At 37.1% G+C, this 20,680-nt stretch overlaps 1 protein-coding gene across 1 annotated transcript; it reads right to left on the reverse strand.

Annotated features, from left to right (window-relative positions):
• Positions 1 to 19,082: 19,082 nt before the first annotated feature.
• LOC114258982 (heavy metal-associated isoprenylated plant protein 43-like) lies at positions 19,083 to 20,453 on the reverse strand. Its single transcript, XM_028198987.2, has 3 exons — positions 20,278 to 20,453; positions 19,844 to 19,919; positions 19,083 to 19,565 (listed from the first exon to the last, which is right to left on the reverse strand). The coding sequence occupies exons 1-3, from the start codon at positions 20,281 to 20,283 to the stop codon at positions 19,309 to 19,311; spliced, it is 339 nt and encodes a 112-aa protein (XP_028054788.2). The 5' UTR covers positions 20,284 to 20,453; the 3' UTR covers positions 19,083 to 19,308.
• Positions 20,454 to 20,680: the final 227 nt, after the last annotated feature.

Genomic DNA, 20,680 nt, shown 5'->3' on the forward strand with positions numbered 1-20,680 from the left:
TCGAGCGAAGCCACTCTGGCTCGACCCACCAGACACAAACTCAACTCTCGCTCGAGCGACAAACTCGTGGCTCGAGCGAAGGACCAAAAATCTGGGCAGCAACACTAGGCTCCCAAACACAACCAACCTGAAACAAACCTGCCCAACACATCCTATAACTCAAATATGAAGTAAAAAGGATGCAAACAAGTAATAAACAACTACCAACATCTACGGACACATGTCCGGATCACTGTACAACAAGGGTAAACCCGGGATCGCTATAACCTCCCCCCCTTAAAGAATTTCGTCCCCGAAATTAAGCACAAGTTTTCAAAACAAGTTTTCCTCATTTTTAAACAATGTTACACTTTAGCATATAACAATCCGACCCATTACCGGTCATCCCATCCCTTTAACAAGAGGCATTTCACAATATGTAAACAACATATGTACTTTCAACATGCATTAGCGTTATGCATTAACTTTCTAATTTCAACCATACAATCAACATATACAATGTTACATTCAACTTCCATATGAGGCAAGTTCCCAAAACATACTTCCAATAAACCAAACATTTTCAATGTTTCACAACTTAAGACATATATAAAACCTCTTAAGTTCAACAAAATGCAAAATTTAAATACAAGATCACATATCAACAAACAAGTCCGGATATTTCTCTCGGACTTCCAACTCACGTTCCCAAGTGGCCTCCTCCACTCCGTGATGTTTCCACAAGACTTTCACCAAAGGAATGGTCTTGCCACGCAGGACCTGATCCCGCCTATCCAAGACCCGAACTGGTCTCTCCTCGTACGAGGCATCCTCATCTACCTCTAAATCGGTCCAATCCAACACATGTGATGGATCTGGCTCATACTTCCGAAGCATACTCACATGAAACACGTCATGCACTTCGGACAACTGCGGTGGTAAGGCTAACCGATAAGCAACCTCACCAATCCTCTCAAGGATCTCAAAAGGACCAATAAACCGAGGGGATAACTTCCCACTCTTCCCAAACCGCATCAAACCTCGCCTAGGTGAGATCTTCAGAAAGACATGATCACCTACCTCAAACGCCAAAGGCCTCCTCCTACGGTCAGCATAAGATTTCTGCCGACTCTGGGCTGTAACAAGCCTCCTACGGATAAGCTCCACTTTCTCCGTCGTCTCCCTAACCAACTCCGGACCCAACAAAGGTGCATCACCCACCTCGGCCCAACAAACTAGAGACCTACACGGTCGGCCATACAAGGCCTCAAACGGTGCCATACCGATACTAGACTGAAAACTGTTGTTATAGGCAAACTCTACCAAGGGTAAGTGCCTCTCCCACGTCCCACTGAAGTCCAGGACGCAACCCCGAAGCATATCCTCGAGGATCTGAATAGTACGCTCGGACTGCCCGTCAGTCTGAGGATGATAAGCCGTACTAAAGGTCAACTTAGTGCCCAAGGCACTCTGCAAACTCTGCCACAACCTAGCAGTAAAACAAGGATCTCTATCTGAGACGATCGTCACTGGGACCCCGTGCAATCTCACTACGTCCCGAATATACAAGTCGGCAAGATGATCTACCGAATCTCTCACACACATAGGAATAAAATGCGCTGACTTAGTCAACCGGTCTACAACCACCCAAATAGCATCACTACCCCGCTGCGTCCTCGGAAGACCTACAACGAAGTCCATAGTGATATGCTCCCACTTCCACTCGGCAATAGGCAAGGGTTGCAACAAACCCGCTGGCCTCTGATGCTCGGCCTTCACTTGCTGGCAAGTAAGGCACTTCGATACGAAAACAGCCACATCTCTCTTCATACCCCGCCACCAAAACTGGCGACCCAAATCCTGATACATCTTAGTACCTCCCGGATGCACCACAAGGCGTGAATGATGGAACTCTCGGAGTACTTCCTCTCGGCAAGACTCCGGTACAAACAAACGGTCTCGGTATCTCACACTCAGGTCGGGATACACCGCCAAACTCTTCTCAACTTTCCCACTGGAGATCTTCTCTCGGAGGGATTCTACCTCTAGGCCACCTCTCTGTGCCTCTAACACTCTAATCACAAGTGTAGGCTGCGCAACAACAGAAAACAAGGACGCAGCCTCAACAGATTCGCCCAGAAGCAAATCAAACTCACCAAGTGCTCCCAACATCTCCCATTCCCGGATGGCTATACAAGCTACATCACTAATGGATTTCCTACTAAGGGCATCGGCCACAACATTGGCCTTTCCCGGATGATAGTGCAACTCAAAATCATAATCCTCGATGAACTCCATCCACCTCCTCTGCCTCAGATTCAAGTCTCTCTGAGTGAACAGATACTTCAAACTCTTGTGGTCCGAGAACACCTCGAACTTCTCACCATAGAGGTAGTGCCTCCAGATTTTCAAGGCAAAGATCACTGCTGCTAACTCTAGGTCGTGTGTAGGGTAATTCTTCTCGTGTATTTTCAACTGACGTGAGCCATAAGCTACCACTTTCCCCTCTTGCATCAACACACAACCTAAACCCTCTCGTGAGGCATCACAATAAACCGCATAACCCAACCCTCTCTCCGGAATAATCAACACCGGAGCGGTGGTCAATCTAACTTTCAGCTCTTGGAACGACTTTTCACAAGTCTCACTCCACACAAACTTGACTCCCTTCCGAGTCAGCCTAGTCAACGGTGACGCTAACCTGGAGAAATCTTTCACAAACCGACGGTAATACCCAGCTAATCCCAGAAAACTGCGGATCTCAAACACATTCTTAGGCTGTGCCCAATCTTGCACTGCCTCAACCTTGGATGTATCAACAGACACCCCATCCCCGGATACTACGTGGCCTAAGAATTTGACTTCCCTCAGCCAGAACTCACACTTCCCAAACTTTGCATACAGCCTATGGGCTCTAAGCAACTCAAGCACCACTCTCAAGTGTTCCTCGTGCTCCTCCTCTGAAGGTGAATAGATAAGGATGTCGTCCACAAAGACGACCACAAATCGGTCTAAGAATTCCCGGAAAATCCGGTTCATCAAGTCCATAAAGACTGCCGGTGCATTGGTAAGCCCAAATGGCATCACCAGAAACTCATAATGGCCATACCGCGTACGGAATGCCGTCTTCGGAATATCCTCCTCCCTGACCCTCAACTGGTGGTAACCCGATCTCAAGTCTATCTTATAGAAACAACGGGAACCCTTCAACTGGTCAAACAAATCATCTATACGGGGCATAGGGTACTTATTCTTAACCGTAGCCCGATTCAACTTCCGGTAGTCAATACACAATCTCAAGGCACCATCTTTCTTTTTAACAAAGAGGGCCGGCGCTCCCCACGGCAAAACACTAGGGCGAACAAAGCCCTTATCGAGTAATTCCTGGAGCTGAACTTTCAACTCAACCAACTCTGCTGGAGCAAAACGATAAGGTGCCATAGAAATCGGCGCTGTGCCGGGCACTAAATCAATAGAGAACTCTATCTCACGGTGAGGTGGCAAACTAACAAGATCTTCGGGAAAGACATCTGAATACTCACAAACCACCCTCGGCAACACAATCTGTGTCTCAATACACTCACTACTCTCAAAGCTAGCAAGTAGACCACTAAGCTCACTTCGCCCTCGCGAATCATACCCCGGTGGCAAAACACTACCAACCCGGTCTCCCAAGAAATGGAACCACTCCCCGCTCAAGGTACATAACGTGACCCTCTGGCGGTAGCAATCAATAACAGCCCGGTATGACGATAGCCAGTCCATACCTAAAATAACAACAAAACCCTTCATAGGCATGACAACAAACGGAAAAGGAAGCCTATAATCGGCGACCTCAATATCACATCCTCTAACACCCTGTTTCAGGATCAACTCACCACCCAAAGGCGATACCACACAAATAGGAGATGCTAACTGTGCTAACTCCAATTCCAAAACAGATGCAAATGCAGCAGATACAAAAGAATGAGATACACCCGTGTCTATCAACACATTAGCAACCGAGTTGCAAAACAGAAAAGTACCTCTCACTACTGATGAAGCCGGTACTAAATCCTGCGCGGTAACAGCATACACGCGCCCCGTAGGCCCCTGGTCTACCTGCTCACCTCTCGGAGCAAAAGACTGCTGCACAGACTGGGATGACGAAGCTCCCGGATTGGCCCTCGAGGCCTGTACAGACTGAGCTGGCTGAAAACCCTGCGTCTGCCTAGAACCAGACGCTCCCGAAGTGGCACTCAACTGCGGGCAAAACCTCTTCAAGTGCCCAGGCTGTCCACACTGATAACAAGACAAGGGCTGCCCCCTGCCCGAACTCTGACTCTGCGGTCTAGCTGAAGATGAAGCAGCTCTCTGACCCCCACCCTTCTGCGGGCAAACAGAAACCATGTGACCCAGCTGGCCACACTTGTAACAAGTAAATTCTCCCTGACCACCTCTCCCGGAGCCTGCACTCGGCACTGGAAAGGTCGATCTAGCAACACCACCCTGCGACTGCTGAGGGTTAGAACCCCTCTGCCTCCTGCTATCACCCTGACCATCTTGGCTCCTCTTGGAGCCTCTCTGCCCCTCATTCTCCTCCTGCATCATGAGCTCCATATGAGCTGCAGCGTCCACTAGGTGTCTATACTCCCGGATGTAAGACCCACCAACCCTCAACTTGAGGCCCCGCCTCAACTTCCGCTCAAACTCATAGCAACGGCGTTCCTCAGACGCCACCAATTCAGGTGCAAACCTGGACAAACTAGTAAAGGTAGCCTCAAACTCGGCCATTGACAAGTCCTGCTGATTAAGCCGGCTAAACTGATCCCTCAGCTTCTCCCTAGCTGCTGCAGACAAAAACCTGTCCTGAAAAGCATTCACAAACGCCTCCCAAGTACCACCAACACGAGCCTTCTCATACTTCCACCACTGACCCGCGTCTCCCTTCAGTTGGAAAGATGCCAAGGTCACTTTCAGTGCTCCGTCCTCGATGCCAAGCATCTCAAACGTCTTACTCATTTGCTCTAGCCACTCATCAGCCTTCAGTGGCTCTTTCGGATCCCCGATAAACTCATCCGGATTAGACCGGAAGAACTCCCTCTTCAAGAAAGAAGGCCCTGCCTCAGCTGCCTGATTCCCAGCTCTAAGAATACCCAAAGCTCCTGCTATCTCTCTGGCTAAGGCACCCATAGCCTGCTGACCCACTGGCTCGGCCACATTGGCCTGACCAACTCCCTCCTGCACTGCCGGAATCTCACCCTGTAACGGTATTTCCTGCCTCGCAGGTCTACCACGCCTAGCACCTCTTCCTCGTCCTGACATCCTAATAAAGGTAACACAGAACATTAGCACATTCACGAGTGTGCCGAAACTAAACACTCACGTCCTAATACATGGACAACTGTAATTCACTCCACATAAGCACATAAACACATAATCACTTACGAATTTCATTTCCGGATAATGATAGTCCCGAGGCATTACTAGAGTTCCGGTTAGAAACAACATTGATCAAGTGCTTTTCCAACAAGACTCCCAGAAATCCAAGGATCCAATCAACATCCTAGAAATTAAATCCCATACCCACATAGTCACATAAGCATGTTATCAAGTAAGCACATAGCATATGATACTATATCTAAGTCTCTATCAAGCGAGACAAACCCATTGTGATCCTAATCACTTCCCACGTACCCAAAGTATTCGAACCCGGTACGCTCTGATACCAAGTTGTAACGCCCTCAAAATAATAACATTAAACCCAACAATAAGACATGCATTGATATTCCAAAGTTCCACATTCTTTCATTTATCAGAGTTTCATTACAAAAAGTGTTACATGTTAACAACAAAAGCAAATGCCCTACAGGCTTACAGCTTTCCAAGTTAACACTTGGTTACAACAAAAGAGTACTAACTCATACACATTAAGCCCTTGGCTTGTATTTACATGTAATACAACAAAAAGTAAAACGACAACGTAATGTCTGCCTCTAGCCTCCCAAGCTATGTCCTTGGAGGTGGCATGCTTCCTGTACCTGAAAATGATATTCCCATATAGGGTGAGCCACAGCCCAGTAGAAATATACTAAACCAACCATGAACATTGACTAAAACATTAGCAATTGATAGATGGCCAACACTGATACAATCACATAAATTATACATTTATGCCATACGACTTATGAGTCCAAATTACTTTTCATTTTCCCTTTTTCAACAGATAGGCATATAAGCACTACCCACATTCTCAACAGGTATGTTTAACAACAATATCCACATTCTCAGATAAGCAAATAAGCTATATCCACATTCTACAACAGATATGTATAACCACAATATCCACATATAAGCATATAAGCTATATCCACATTTTTCAAAGATAAGCATATAAGCTCTATCTTCACTTCTCTAGACAAGCATATGAGCTGTATCTACGGAGTTCATCCCCTATCTTCTCCCAACACTATCCGGTTTAGAGGTACATCCCCTATCTTCCCCTAAACTGCGGAGTACATCCCCCATCTCCTCCTCTACACATAACGTATACAAACACATTGGTTCTATATACAATCACACAATACATACAGTTAATGTATTCTATCAACCGTCAAGTTCCATGACACAATTCATTGATTAGTTTCAGTTTGCCTAATCATCATGCATTGTCTACAACAATCACGACTATCCTCCACCGATAGCCCAAAGCAGTTATTTCTAAACAGAAAATAAATGCACAATGGATATTAAATCAACATTTCATTTCTTCGTTCTTCTCAATTAATTATCCCAATTAATTAAACAATGTAATTAGGTCAATTCCCATAATTAACATTTCAACCCTTAGGTCCCATTTTCATCAATGATTCAACATTCATTCCATTTCTCTATGCCAAACATGCATCTAGGTTTATTATGAGTAAAACCTCAACTTTTGTAAAAAATAGCACAAAAGCCCCAAACTTTCACAAAATTACCAAACCAACCCCAACATCTCAAAATACCAAAATTTAAAGACAAAATCCATAGAGAGGAGTAGGATATCCCTACCTCGAAGTTTGAGCCAAAAAGGAGATGAAGACTCAAAGACCAACGTGCTCCAAATCCAAACTTTTTCAGATTAAAACGAAGCTCTCAACGCCCTCTAACTTTTTAATAAAGGCCCTAGGCTAGATTCACACTCTAGGGAGATCAATTCTTAGAGAGAATATAAGTGTAGAGAGAGAGAGAGTCTCGGATCTAGGGTTTGATCAAAAAGAAAAGGTGAAAAAGTGATGTTTAAAACGCTGCTGTCCGCTGATATAAAACACGCTCGCTCGAGTGAAGCCTTCGTCGCTCGAGCGACCAGACACAGAAAACCCTCGCTCGAGCCAAGAAGCTCTTGCTCGAGCCAAAAACTCAAAAGTGCGCTCGAGCGAAAGAATGCTCGCTCGAGCCAACAACTCGAACCTTCAGGTCTACAACCACAAGCACGCTCGAGCGACAGACCTCTCGCTCGAGCGAAGAACAAACCAGACCGCTCGAGCCAAGACAATCTCGCTCGAGCCAGGAAACGCAACTCTCAGGTCCAGAACCAGGTGCAAGCGCTCGCTCGAGCGAAGCCACTCTGGCTCGACCCACCAGACACAAACTCAACTCTCGCTCGAGCGACAAACTCGTGGCTCGAGCGAAGGACCAAAAATCTGGGCAGCAACACTAGGCTCCCAAACACAACCAACCTGAAACAAACCTGCCCAACACATCCTATAACTCAAATACGAAGTAAAAAGGATGCAAACAAAGTAATAAACAACTACCAACATCTACGGACACATGTCCGGATCACTGTACAACAAGGGTAAACCCGGGATCGCTATAGAAGTTTTAGGCAAGAATTTAGAGAGAGATGAGAGAAAATGGAGTTTCAGATATTTGTAGAGAGAATGAATCCAAAAAAATGAGTAAAAAGATCTTTTCTTGCAGCTTTATACAAATAGACCGCTAGAATGATCAAAACACCGCTCAAGCGTCAAACACAAGAAATCGCTCAAGCGATCAAAACTAGGCTTGAGTGAATAAACCAAACTCTAGGAGTGTAAAAATGGCTCGTGGCTTGTGGGAGTCCGACCACGGCCCGAGATGGGCCCGACCCGCTTAGGCTCAAACCCAAGCCCAGCCCGAACCCCTAGGCCGGGGCCTGGGCCATCATTTTGAAACTTGACCCAGCTCATGGGCCCACCTATTTGGCCCGGCCCATCAGCCCGTTTAAGGCCCACTTAGGGCCTGGAGCGCCTGAGGCCCAGTGTATTTTTTAATGAAAAATAATAAAATTTTGGTAGAAAAAATAAAAAAATAAAAAAGGCCTGCCTAAGCCAGGCCCAAGCCCATTGGCCCGGCCCACCAATCCGCCTAAGGCCCGAATACATTTAGGCCTAGGCCTGGGCTTAATTTTTGGCCCGTAGGTCGATCCAGCCCAGTCTAAATTTTGGTGGGAGCCCACGAGGTCTGACATGGGCCTAGCCGAGCCAGATTTACACCCCTACCAAACTCCCAAAAGATCAACCCTGTAGAATAGACCGCTCGAACGACTAAAACATCGCTCGAGCGAAGAAAACAAACTCTCAGTAGTTTAGAATGCAAACGCTCAAACGAAAAAAACCCTACTCCCAAAAGTTCAGAGTGCAAACTCAAAAACTGAGAGAAAAGAAAGACCACTTGAGCGACCAAAATATTGCTCGAGCAAACCCAGGAACAAACAGCCAAAACATCCCCAGAAACCCAAAATCCCACATGTTTCAACATAACTCAAACAAATCCCAAAACTTAACTCAAAAGATAATATTGGACTAGGATAGATATCAACCATACCAACATGTACAACCATACAAAAGAGTATAAAATGATCTGGTCTAAACTCAGGCCGCTATAACTTCTACCTACACCTTACTGTCGTCACTACCACCACTAATGTAACTAGTAGTACCTTGATTTCAAGAACACAAACAAACATAAAACAAATGTTTTCTATGAAAAATATTTTTTAAAAAAGTTTTCCACCAAAACAAACGGAGCGTACTTATTATTGAAATTATTTTTACTTATCACAAAATTTGATTTTAAAATAACATCTAATCACTACTAGAATTGATTTTATTTACTACAAATGTGACATATATTTAATAGGTTTTTTTTTATATTTTTTTTTATATATCCCTACTATTATTACTTTAGAAAAATAAGGACAATAATTTTTTAGTAGTTGTTCAGGTCCTTCAACAAACTTGGTTACCTATTTTGGATAAAAATGGCCCCCTTACAGTTAGTTACCTTTTACATTTTTTAAGTGATTTCAAAACTTTAAAATTTAATAACTTGTGATTTACATACTAATTTTTTTTTTTTAAATTTATACTTTTCAATCCTATTGACAAGATCTTTCAAACAATATCTATGAGTAATATGAAATTCTGAATAAAAAGATTCATGAAATTTTATTGTGTTTGTTATTACGTCACAGTGAAATTTCTCTAACTTTGTATAGAGTGAAATTTCACTTAGAGACAGAGAAAAACGCAAAGAAAACCCTATTTCAACATAGAGATAGAGAAAATAGCAACAAGGAAGGAAGAGAAGAGATGAGAGAAAAAAAGATTTAAACCTCCAACATCAGATTTGTACACAAATCGACAATAATGAAACAAATCACCGAAGAGAAAGTAAAACATGTTAAATTTATGCATAGATCGGAGAGAGAGGCTATCGGTGGTGGTAAACGTTGATAGTATGGTAGACGACGAAGCATCGGTAGATGTGGGTGACCGAGAGAGAGAGAGAGAGAGAAAAAAGAACGAATGCCAGTGGATATGGTGACGATGCTAGAGATACAGTAGAAGGGGGACCAAAGTTAGACCTTGAAGAAAGAGAGAGAGAGAGAGAGAGAGAGAGAGAGAGAGAGAGAGAGAGAGAGAGAGAAGGAACTATGGGTGAAAAATTAGAGAAAAAAATTAGAATTTCTAAGATTAAAAGGGCATTTTATCCATGTATGTCAAAATTTGTTATTATACTTCTAAAATTTTAAATTTTAGGGACTTTAGCTACCAAACTAATTTTTATTGTCCTTTAAACACTTGCACAAACATATATGGAGGACCTCTCCCTAATTTTCTTATTATATATATAACAAATTAAATCATAAATTAATCTAAATGCCTTAATTTATATAATAAAATTAAATTATTGAACGTTTAATCAAATTTTTAATCTTTAACTTAATTTTTTATTTATTAACATTTTAAAATAAACATAAACATGCATATATGTACATATATGTAACAAATTAAATCATAAATTAAATTGAACATCCTAATTTATTACCATAAAATTACTTTATTTAATAAAATTTTAAATTAAACATATACATGCATATATATATAACAAATTAAATCACAAATTAACCTAAATAACTTAATTTATTACCATAAAATTAAATAAAAACACTACTAAAAAAAATACTTTTTACGACTGCCACAAGCCGTCGCAAATAATAAAAATACAATCGCAAAAGACTTTTTGCGACGGCCTATGCGACCGCAAATGGGGGACGCAAATGTGGGGGTGGCAAATACTTTTTGCGATGGCAAAGCGACGGTCACAAATAATTTGCGACCACCTAAACTACTTTTTGCGACAGCTATTTTGCCGTCGCAAAAAAAAAATTAAAAAAATAAAAAACACTTTTAGCGACCATTTTTTTACTGTCGCAGATAATTATTTCTTAAAAAAAAATCATATACGGATTTGCTACAACAAAAAAATTAATTACAAGCACCAAACAATTTTTTGTTAATGAAAAATAACAAAATTAACAAATTAATTAAATTTATAATAGACATTATCCATTAACCATCCTTAAATACACTGTACTAAAAAATTCAAGTCTTAAAAAAAAAATAAAGAGCAACATAATCTTCGGCTACCAACACCACCCGCTCGATCATATCAACTATTCCCTCAACAAAATCTGCAAAAACATATATCAAACTCAACCAGGTTCCTTCATACTATAAAATGCTATGTAGTTAAACACCAATATAAATTCAGAGAGACAGAGCCATTCTTCAAAGTGTGAAATCCCAACTATTGAAATTCTAAAAATAAAATAACATATGAGTTGAGTTTATTGGGGGCACCTGAAAATAAAAGTTACTAAATCTTTTGAAACCAAATAGACTCGTCAAAAAAAAAAAATGTAATAACATAATTAAATATATATTTTTTAAATTCCTTCATTTTGTATTTAAAAGTAAAATTTTTGCAGGGTAATCCACAATCTATAAGATGCTAGTCTACAGGAGTAAATCCAGTAGAAAACCAGAATAGAGACAATATGATACCCAAATAAAAAATTCAAAATTTCCATAACCCATCATCAAAAACCTATAAATTACAGTAGATTCTTCAATCTCAGTTCCAATTGGACATCTAGGATTTTTTTATACAACAACAGCACAAAAACTCACAGTATCCAAAACAACAGCACAAAAACTATCAAATACCCATTAAAGAGAAGTGAAGAAAGAAGAGAAAAGAGTGCACCTTTGAGATCATGGGAGTTCCAATAAAGAGACTCAGATTTGAAATGAGAGAGCCAAAAGAATGTAGGGTTTGAATACTAAACTGGAAAATATAGGGAACAACACATTCGAAGTACTCAAAACACAAGCACAAAAACTATCAAATACCCATTAAAGAGAACTGAAAAAAGAAGAGAAAAGAAGGCACCTTTGAGATCATGAGAGCTCTCCAATAGAAAGATAGATTTGAATCTAAAAGAGGCAAGAGAAAGGCAAATCTGATGCAACCATTTCAAAGTTGTCAAAACACTAAAGATTATATAAAATTATATAAATCTCGGCAAATTATATAAAGCAGTCCGAAAAGGTAATAATTCAGATGGAAATTGATATCAATAAACATTTAAAAGTACCTTGGATACAGCTATGTATCCAAGCAGGGTTGCCAGCACAGGAGTGCACAGAAGAACTACCATCTCTAGTTTTTTTAATTTGCTAGCTTACAGGCACACACAACCCTCTTTTCTCATGTTTTCTACAAAGAGGTCCCTGTATATATTAAAATTACCCACTACAAGACATACATACACTAACAATTTCTAAACAAAAGATTATTATAAAAAATTAATAATAGTAATTAGCTGTGGCACATGTAATTTTTGGTTAGATTATTATAAAATTGTCTCATTTCCTATACATCAATAATGGGCAAGTGATACAAAAGGTTATCAGAATAGAGAAATTCTATACCTCACATCTTTAGTATTCTTTTATTACCAGAAATGAAAAATAAGCTGATATGTAGATTGGAATTTTAAATTGAAGCATGTCTTCACACCTTACACCATTCAAAGTCAAGACCTTTGGTAGATGAAAAAGCTACCCCAGAAAATGAATAGCAGTCCACAATGAGGGTGGTTCCACTTCTCAGCTTAGACTCCATTAATGATCTGCAAACACATTGTAGATGATCATGTACAGCACAACCTTCACATTTCAAATATTTGCTTGTGCGAACGTCTAAAGTAGCAATCACTAACAGATTACATTGTAGAACATTTGGGGATTACAAATCCAACATTCTAATAACTTTACGGTTAGATGGATCTGTTAATATGAAAGAAACAAAAAGGGACCATTAGACAAACAAGAGCATAATAACTAAATGATTTCGAAAGTTACAACATCATATTGCGTAGGAGGTAGAGCCCTTGCCCTGCAAATCTAAAAACGTTCTGTAGACAGCTCCTGCAAAAGGCTTCACTAGTTGGAGATGCTCACAGAATCACTAATATGACTCAAAACAGGTACATGAGAATCTACTAAAAGTGAAACACCTAGCTCAAAAACCGTGTCAATATATTAGTATTAGATTTTGAAAAATGATTGGACCTAATATAAATCGTGTAAGGTAACCCTGTGGAAAGATATGATCAACCAAATGGATGTATCCGAACCCGTCACATCTGCAGATCAAACTAAGCCATAATCAGTGCCACATGACAACAATGTTTTGGATGACATTTGAAAGACTGATGCTTGCAGTTTTTCTTTACTAGAGTAAAAGTCACAAAATAAAATTTAATCTGTCCCCAAATCCAGACCTTTTTTCAGCAAAATGATAACATAATGTTTAACACTAATGTCGGAGTTGAGCATAAAGAAACATTTAGCACTTCATACACAACTATTTATTAATTTTAAGCTTCTTTCATATGTAGAACAATACAAATGGCTGATAAATTGATGATTACCTACAAATGCAGAAAATCAAAAATTAATTCCCATCCAAAAAATGCAAAAAATGAGAGGATCAGCTGAATTGACATAAGATCCCAAATAGCCATTTACAATTCATGATTCACAGCTCCACCGCAACGTATTAAGGCAAGGCAGTGTTAAATACTAGAAGAGAAAACAAACAAACCAATAGCAGAGTTGAACAGAAAACCAAAAAAATAGTCCCTTACATGTTGAAAAAGCTGACTGATAACACACTGAAAACGCTCTTGCACCATTGGGGGCGGTCCTTGTCCATGTCCTTGCGCATAGGTATAGTCATAGGCTGGGAAGTATGGAGAAGAAGGGATTTGCAAATCATCCCTAAACAACAACCAAATTCAATTGTAAGGCAATAATCAAGACAAATAGACACACTCAAGTGAATAAAAAAATTAACAACAACGGCAAAATCTAAACGCAATCTAAAGGAATTCAATTGCAATCCTATAATTTTCATTCTCTGCATGAGGAATATAAATAAATCTGTAAATGGAATTATAAACAAGACATCCAAAACTAAATATAGAGAAAGAACACTGACATCTAAAATGATAATTAGATGAATATACTCAGATCCTCAATCATTCACATGTAAAACAAATTCCAATAGGTTTGGATGGTAACAGCCTTACACATGCCATCAACACATGTCCATATCGTGTTTTTACTTGTTAAATTTCTACCATAATGATAGAACACAACACTACTTACAAATCAGAAGCAAGAGCATCACCTCCAGGACTATCAATTTGGATGATAACAGCCTTATATCTTTTTGACTCTGGAATAAAAGATCAGCATTAGTTGGGGAAGGAGCACAATTATAGACAAAGGAAAAGCTAACTGAACACAGAAAAGTAATTAACTCAGTGAGCAGTAAAATATAGTTAGTAATGCCATAGCAATTCCTTAATCTATAAATCCAGTTCATCATTTAAATTCATGTCTTTCTTTATTTTTTTTTATTATTATTTATTTATTTTTAAGGTCTCATGCATCTTGAATCCAGCATCAGTGTTGCAATCTTGCAACTACGTTTATTTTTCAATTCCATCTTCATAATTAGGATTTGCAATTTAACTTGGAACTCAAGATTGAGTATTTCTTTCTCTTTATTCATTAGATTAAAACATCTGACCATTTCCATTCAATAGGTCTCCAGGTACTCAAACATTTTCGTGCAATTGATACTTCACTTACAAGATGGTGATCCTTTCATTTAATGAATTGTTTGAAAATCACTTTGTCGTATCACACAAACACTGCAGTCACCAATAGATTCTTGTCACTATATTTTCTCACACCTTTCTTTGTGTACTTCCTCATTACCAATAATAATTAACTATAGTATTTTAATTTTCTGGTTTCTTGCACATAGCCAAATCATTGAAACTGATGTGCTTGTAGTCCAGAAATCATGTGCATAAAACGGTTCCATAATGCAAGCTCACTCGTAAGTTGATCTCTTACAGACATCAAATTTGAGTGTTGCTCTTGAGATATTAAGTCAATCTACGCAGAAAAACCATTAAAGATGCATCAAATTAGTTACATGTTGAGTCAAATTAGTGAAAACAACATATTTTTAATGGATACTAATGGCAAGGGAGGTCCCTACCTACTTTCCAAACAATTCCAAAAAAGGGTGTTCCAAGCATCTTATTCCAAAACCTCAGGTGAGGAAGTGTTATTTTCTACAACTCATATGCCATCGATTACTGAAATCAGGTCTAATAGCATTTCTACATGCCTATTTTAAGGAATTTTTATTTTCAAAGATGTGAACATGCCAAATTCAAGATCATAGTAGCAGATAAAACCAACCTCTTACACTACGGATCTTCACCAGATACACTGAATGGACCCCGTACCCTACTAATGCTTCCGGAGGCTCTGATTATGACAATTTGATCTTTACCACCTGATAAACCAAGGGTCCATTTCCTAACTCTAGAGTATTTCCTGTAGTTTAAATGAAATAAATTCTTGTGAGCTCATGTCAGCACCTTGCAATGTCAATCAGGTTACATCAGTTCAACAATAGAACAAAGAAATTTAATTGTAGCACAAATGTTTAGATAAGCATATTACAAGGTGATTTAACATCAAAACTATGAAGAATACCTAAAAAAATTCAAAACTTAAAGACATGTGAAGACAATTAACGCTAAAAAAAGAAAATCAAATAAATAAAAGGTCCACAATTCTATATATATCACCGTTGACCTATATATGTAGCAATTTTTGTATATGTTGAAAAAGGTATTGATGCTCATAAATCACAATAAAAATTATCAAGAATTGAAATATAAAAATATGGCCTCAATGAACAATAATTGAAATATAAGAAGTAGATAGAAAGAGTAAACACAATGATCGAAGAGAAGAAGAGAGTGCGAACAGAGCGATTCTATGCTAGAAATTGAAACTAAATGACATGAAATCGTGAAAAACATAAATCGCAAAGAACATAATTCCAAATGATATTGAAGGCGTCGATCATTAGAAGAAATCGCAAAGAACATAAATTGAAGAACAGAAATCGCGAAGGGCAGATGAATGCATCGATCCAAACCCTAGCAAATGTATATACAGAAAGTATGCGAGAGAGATCAAGAGATATTGACAGAGAGAGAGAGAGAGAGAGAGAGAGAGATTCATACCGTTGTTATTCAGACGACGATGGGCGAGCGAGAGAAAGAGAACGATGTCAAGAGTTTGAGCGAGCCAGTGCCAGACTAGGGCAAATATAAATAAAAGAAAATAGGGAAAATAAAAACCTTGAAAAATGTTGTTATAAGTATATTTTTTTGCTACGGTTAAATAGACGGTCGCAAAAAAATAGACGCAAAAAATTAATTTTCTAGTGATGAAAGTACCTTAATTTAATTTGTAATTTTTATCGAATTTATTATTTAATAATATTTTAAATTAAACATGTACATATATATATATATATATATATAAAATATTATATGTATGTACAGGATATATATACATGTATATCATAATATCTAATTAAAATTAAAATTAGGCTTGTTAAAAAATTATTTAGAAAACTCTATTTTCTTAAATGATTTTTGTGTTATGTTTTTAATATTTTTTTTTACTTAGTTAGGAGGTAAATTTATTCATTTATTTACAAAGGGAGTCAAAAATAGAAGACATAAAGCCTATTTTTTATTGTTAACATTAACAGATTTAATATTTCATTTTAGTTAAAAATTACATGGGGATATATGGTTATTTTTTAAAAGACAGGAAGTTAAAGTGAGAAGCTTCTATTTCTACGCATCATTTCCATTTTGTCCACATATTTCTCAATTCACACTTAAAAAATAACGTTCGGTAACCATTTTGTTTTCAGTTTTCAATTTATATTTATAAAAATTTTAAAAATTGTCATAAAAACTTATTTGATAACTTTTTTGGTTTATTTTTTTTTTATTTATTTATATTTTTGGTACATCCGAAATGAAAACCAAAACAAACAGACAAAACAAACAAACAAAAAAGAGAGCTAAGAGTCCCAGAACGATGTCTAAGATAACTCTGACCAACCATATCTGCAACTAATTGACCTCGTATTTCTTCAGGAGGATCATCCATCACAACCATCACTTCATTTTGATTTGTCCGCATTTTAGCAAGACCATCAGCACTCATATATGCCCTCCCTCTTGACATGTTGAATCGAAAAGCTACATCTTCGAATGAGAAACTTGGAATCCTCCACTAAACTTCTCAGAGGAGAAAAAAACCTCAACGTTTCCCTTTAGCATATCAATAGCATATTGGGAATTTGACTCAATGTTAAGATCTTTATAGCCTTTCTCGAAGGCTATCGTCAAACCCTGTATAGAGCCCAAATCTCCGCTTCAATGCAGGTACAATTTGTGAGCTTTCCGAAATAACCACAAAGCCACAGATAACTTTCCCTTTAGTATATCAGATAACTTTTTTGGTTTATAAATGGTTGTCTCAGTTTGTAAATTTGAGGAAAAAATGTAAATTCAAAAAATGAGTTTACGTTAATTTTTAAACAGACATTTAAATTTGACTAACAAATTTTTTTTCCAATTAATTTTTTTTTTCAGTTAATTTTTTTAATTAATTTTTTTTTCAATTATAATGTGTATGATCCCATTGTCGTAAATAATAAAAAATAAATATAAATATTTTAGGCCTGAATAAACATATTTTTTAGTTTATGTTTTTAAAATTTTTCAAATATTTTGTTCAAATCAAACACGTTTGTAGTTTATGTTTTTCTAAAAATAAACAAAAACCAGTTTATAAAATTTTTGTAAACATAAACCCAAAACCGTAATACCAAATGCTACCGTAGTATATGCTCACTCCACCCACTTTTTATTCCAAATATATCCTAACAAATAAAAATTATTCAAAACACACCCAAATCTATACACACAAACCTAAACTTCAACATCCATTGAAAAAAGTTGAACCACCATTTTCAAATAAAAAAAATCGTAGTTCAATCTACTACTCAAGTAGTACTACCGAGTCAAAACTAAAAAATAAAATTAAAAATTACAATACCTAACTATATTGGCTATGGCGATGATATTTTACATCGCCTAGTTGCGGGGATCAATCTATGAAGGTGAAGATCTTTTTAGCAAAATTTTCTTATTTAATTGCTCCCTTACCTAATAAATAAATAAATAAATAGAAATTGTCAAATCTGTGTACACATCCAAATTTAAACGTCCATTGAAAAACTTGGATCATCATTTTCAATACATAAGACTCAAACAATAAAGAAAAAAAAAAAAAAAGGCTGACAATGCCCAAAACAATAATAAAAGGTGAGTTCGGAAATTTAGAATCAAAATTATAAAAAAAAGTTTGAAACTAAAGTATCGGGAAATAAAAATTTGTTTGGAACTTGATAGTTGAAAAAAAAAGAAGAAGATGTTTTCAGAAGAAAAAAGAAAATTTTGTTCCTTACTTGGTTGTTGCAAAAAAATTCTCCACAACTTAGTTTCCGAAAAGAAAATTTAGCTCAAAACTTGGTTTCTGAAAAACTTAGTAATTTTGTTACTCTGATTTTGCAAATGATGCTGGGAAAAAAAAAAAAAAAAGGACGATTTTAATATTCAAACTCACATTGTTATTGATTTTTTGTCATAAATGACGATATCATTCTCAAAATTGAAACTTTCATTAAGCAAATCTTCAAACTAAATAATAATGGTGATATGTAAAGGAGGAGGAAGAATATAATCTAAAGTAATGAGAGGGTTTGATAATGGATTGGAAAAGATGAGCACCTTTGGAAGGTGACAATGTAAACAAAACTAGGGTGATAATAGATTGGAAAAATCATAACCTTTGGAATATGACAATGGGGTGAGTAAGAAAAAAATATTTTTGAAGGTAACAATAGAAGTAGGGTTTTGTGTTTTTTTCATAACTGATGTGTATTATTTATTATTTCTTTTGGGAGATGTATACCGAGAAAACATGAATTTCAAATGAAGTGTGTGCACTAACATCTATATTTGTAATTTTGTTTAAGGTTAAAATTGTAATAAATTTTTCTTTCATTAAATATGTGCACATGGTGGAAATAGAAGCTCCAGATAAAGTGCTATCGTGTTATACTATAAGGGTAAATGGATTTTGCCCTTTTCTCTTTTTAATATTTACAAATACAATAATGAACTATGTTGCACACTATTGAAGGTATAAATAATGACATGATTTCTATCTCTAACAACTTAAAAACATTTTTTGAACTAGCGGTGATCAAACATAATATTGGAGCAAACAATAAATCATGCTATAATTGAATGAAATTGTACAAAGAGTTTTTCCAAAACTTGACACACATTAAGTTTTAAATAATAAAAAAAATGGAACAAGATAATAATCATAAACTAGTTGCAAATAATCTCACACTTGTCTACCAACACAACATAAACATATCCTATTACCAAAACCAAAAAAAGAAAATGAAATAAAAAAAAAAAGATGATTTTATCTCTCACAGAATGGAGCAAGATGATCCACCATCATAGGGAACAGAGGTGATGCCTACAAGCTGGCATTCCTTACAACAAGGAGGAAAACATATAGGTTGAGGTTGAGGTTTAGGTTTTGTGTCTTTCTTTGGTGGACCAACACTGATTAGTTCTACTACTTTTCCAGTCTTTCTCACTTGGGTTGTCACACAAACTGGATCAACATTTCCAATTACAGTTAGGGTCCCCTTTTCAGCATCCACTGATACTTGATCTATACCTGTTCAATCCAAATAACCTCATGTATAATTATATATCTTAGTTCATAATTTAAAACTGTGTTTGGATCATGGATTTTGATAGAGATTTGGAAAGAAAAACGAAAAATGCATGTAAAACGTGTATGAAATGTAATTATATTTCATTCATATTTCACTCATATTTTTCCTTCCTTTTTGTAAATATCCATTCAAATTCATAATCCAAACATAGGCTAAAAGAAAATTTGTTAAGGGTTTTAAAAAATGGGTGAGAATTAGAATATGTTGAAGCTCATGCCTGTAAGTTTTGTAACTGCCTTCAACACCTCTGTTTTGCATTTCTGGCAGTGAATGCCAACCTTCAACTCTATTTTCTGCAAGGGGAAGAGATAATCTTCAGAAAATATGTACAGAATCTGCTACAAGAATGATAAGGCAGTGACATTTATATAATTAACAGCTAACTTGATGGATTTTTTGTTTTAAAATGATAAGCCCATAATACTGTCACATCATTATGTATAAATTTTTTTATATATTTTTTCTATTTGTATAGTATCACTCAGTATTGTATTGTACAGAAGTATAAGAATATGAACAGGTCGGGACAAAATTTCAGATACCCTTGTTAGGAAACAAAAAAAAAATGAACATGAATTGAAGGAACTTGAATAAACATATCAAAGCTTCACCAAAATTTAGTTGATTTAGGGTTGAAGATGGAACATTTACCTTCATGGAAGTGCAAAGCAAGAAGGTGAATTGAACTATATTATCTTCCCAAAGCTCAATGTAGAAATCTTTCGAAACCTATTTGTAGGAATCAACAAAAGAAATTAGTAAAGAAGCTTCTTGAAGTTTTTTTTCCCACCCTTTTATGTAGGGAAATTAAGCGTTAAGGCTATGATGATCATAAGGGAGCAAAGTATTGTGAATTAAATATCAAAGCAAGTGGAAGGTCATGATTGATCAGCAAAACAGTTGGTGTTTGTTGTATTGTATGGCACGTGGTTGACCAACCTTTAGATTAGAAAATTTTTGGAAGGTAGTTTTTTTTTTTAAAAATAATAAAATAAAATAAAAATTATGATGTGATCAAATCATCTTTCAAAATCAGCTCATGGTAATTCGAAAA

The sequence above is a fragment of the Camellia sinensis genome, chromosome 5, assembly GCF_055761805.1.
Source record: "Camellia sinensis isolate YWXY chromosome 5, ASM5576180v1, whole genome shotgun sequence".
Lineage (NCBI taxonomy): Eukaryota > Viridiplantae > Streptophyta > Magnoliopsida > Ericales > Theaceae > Camellia > Camellia sinensis.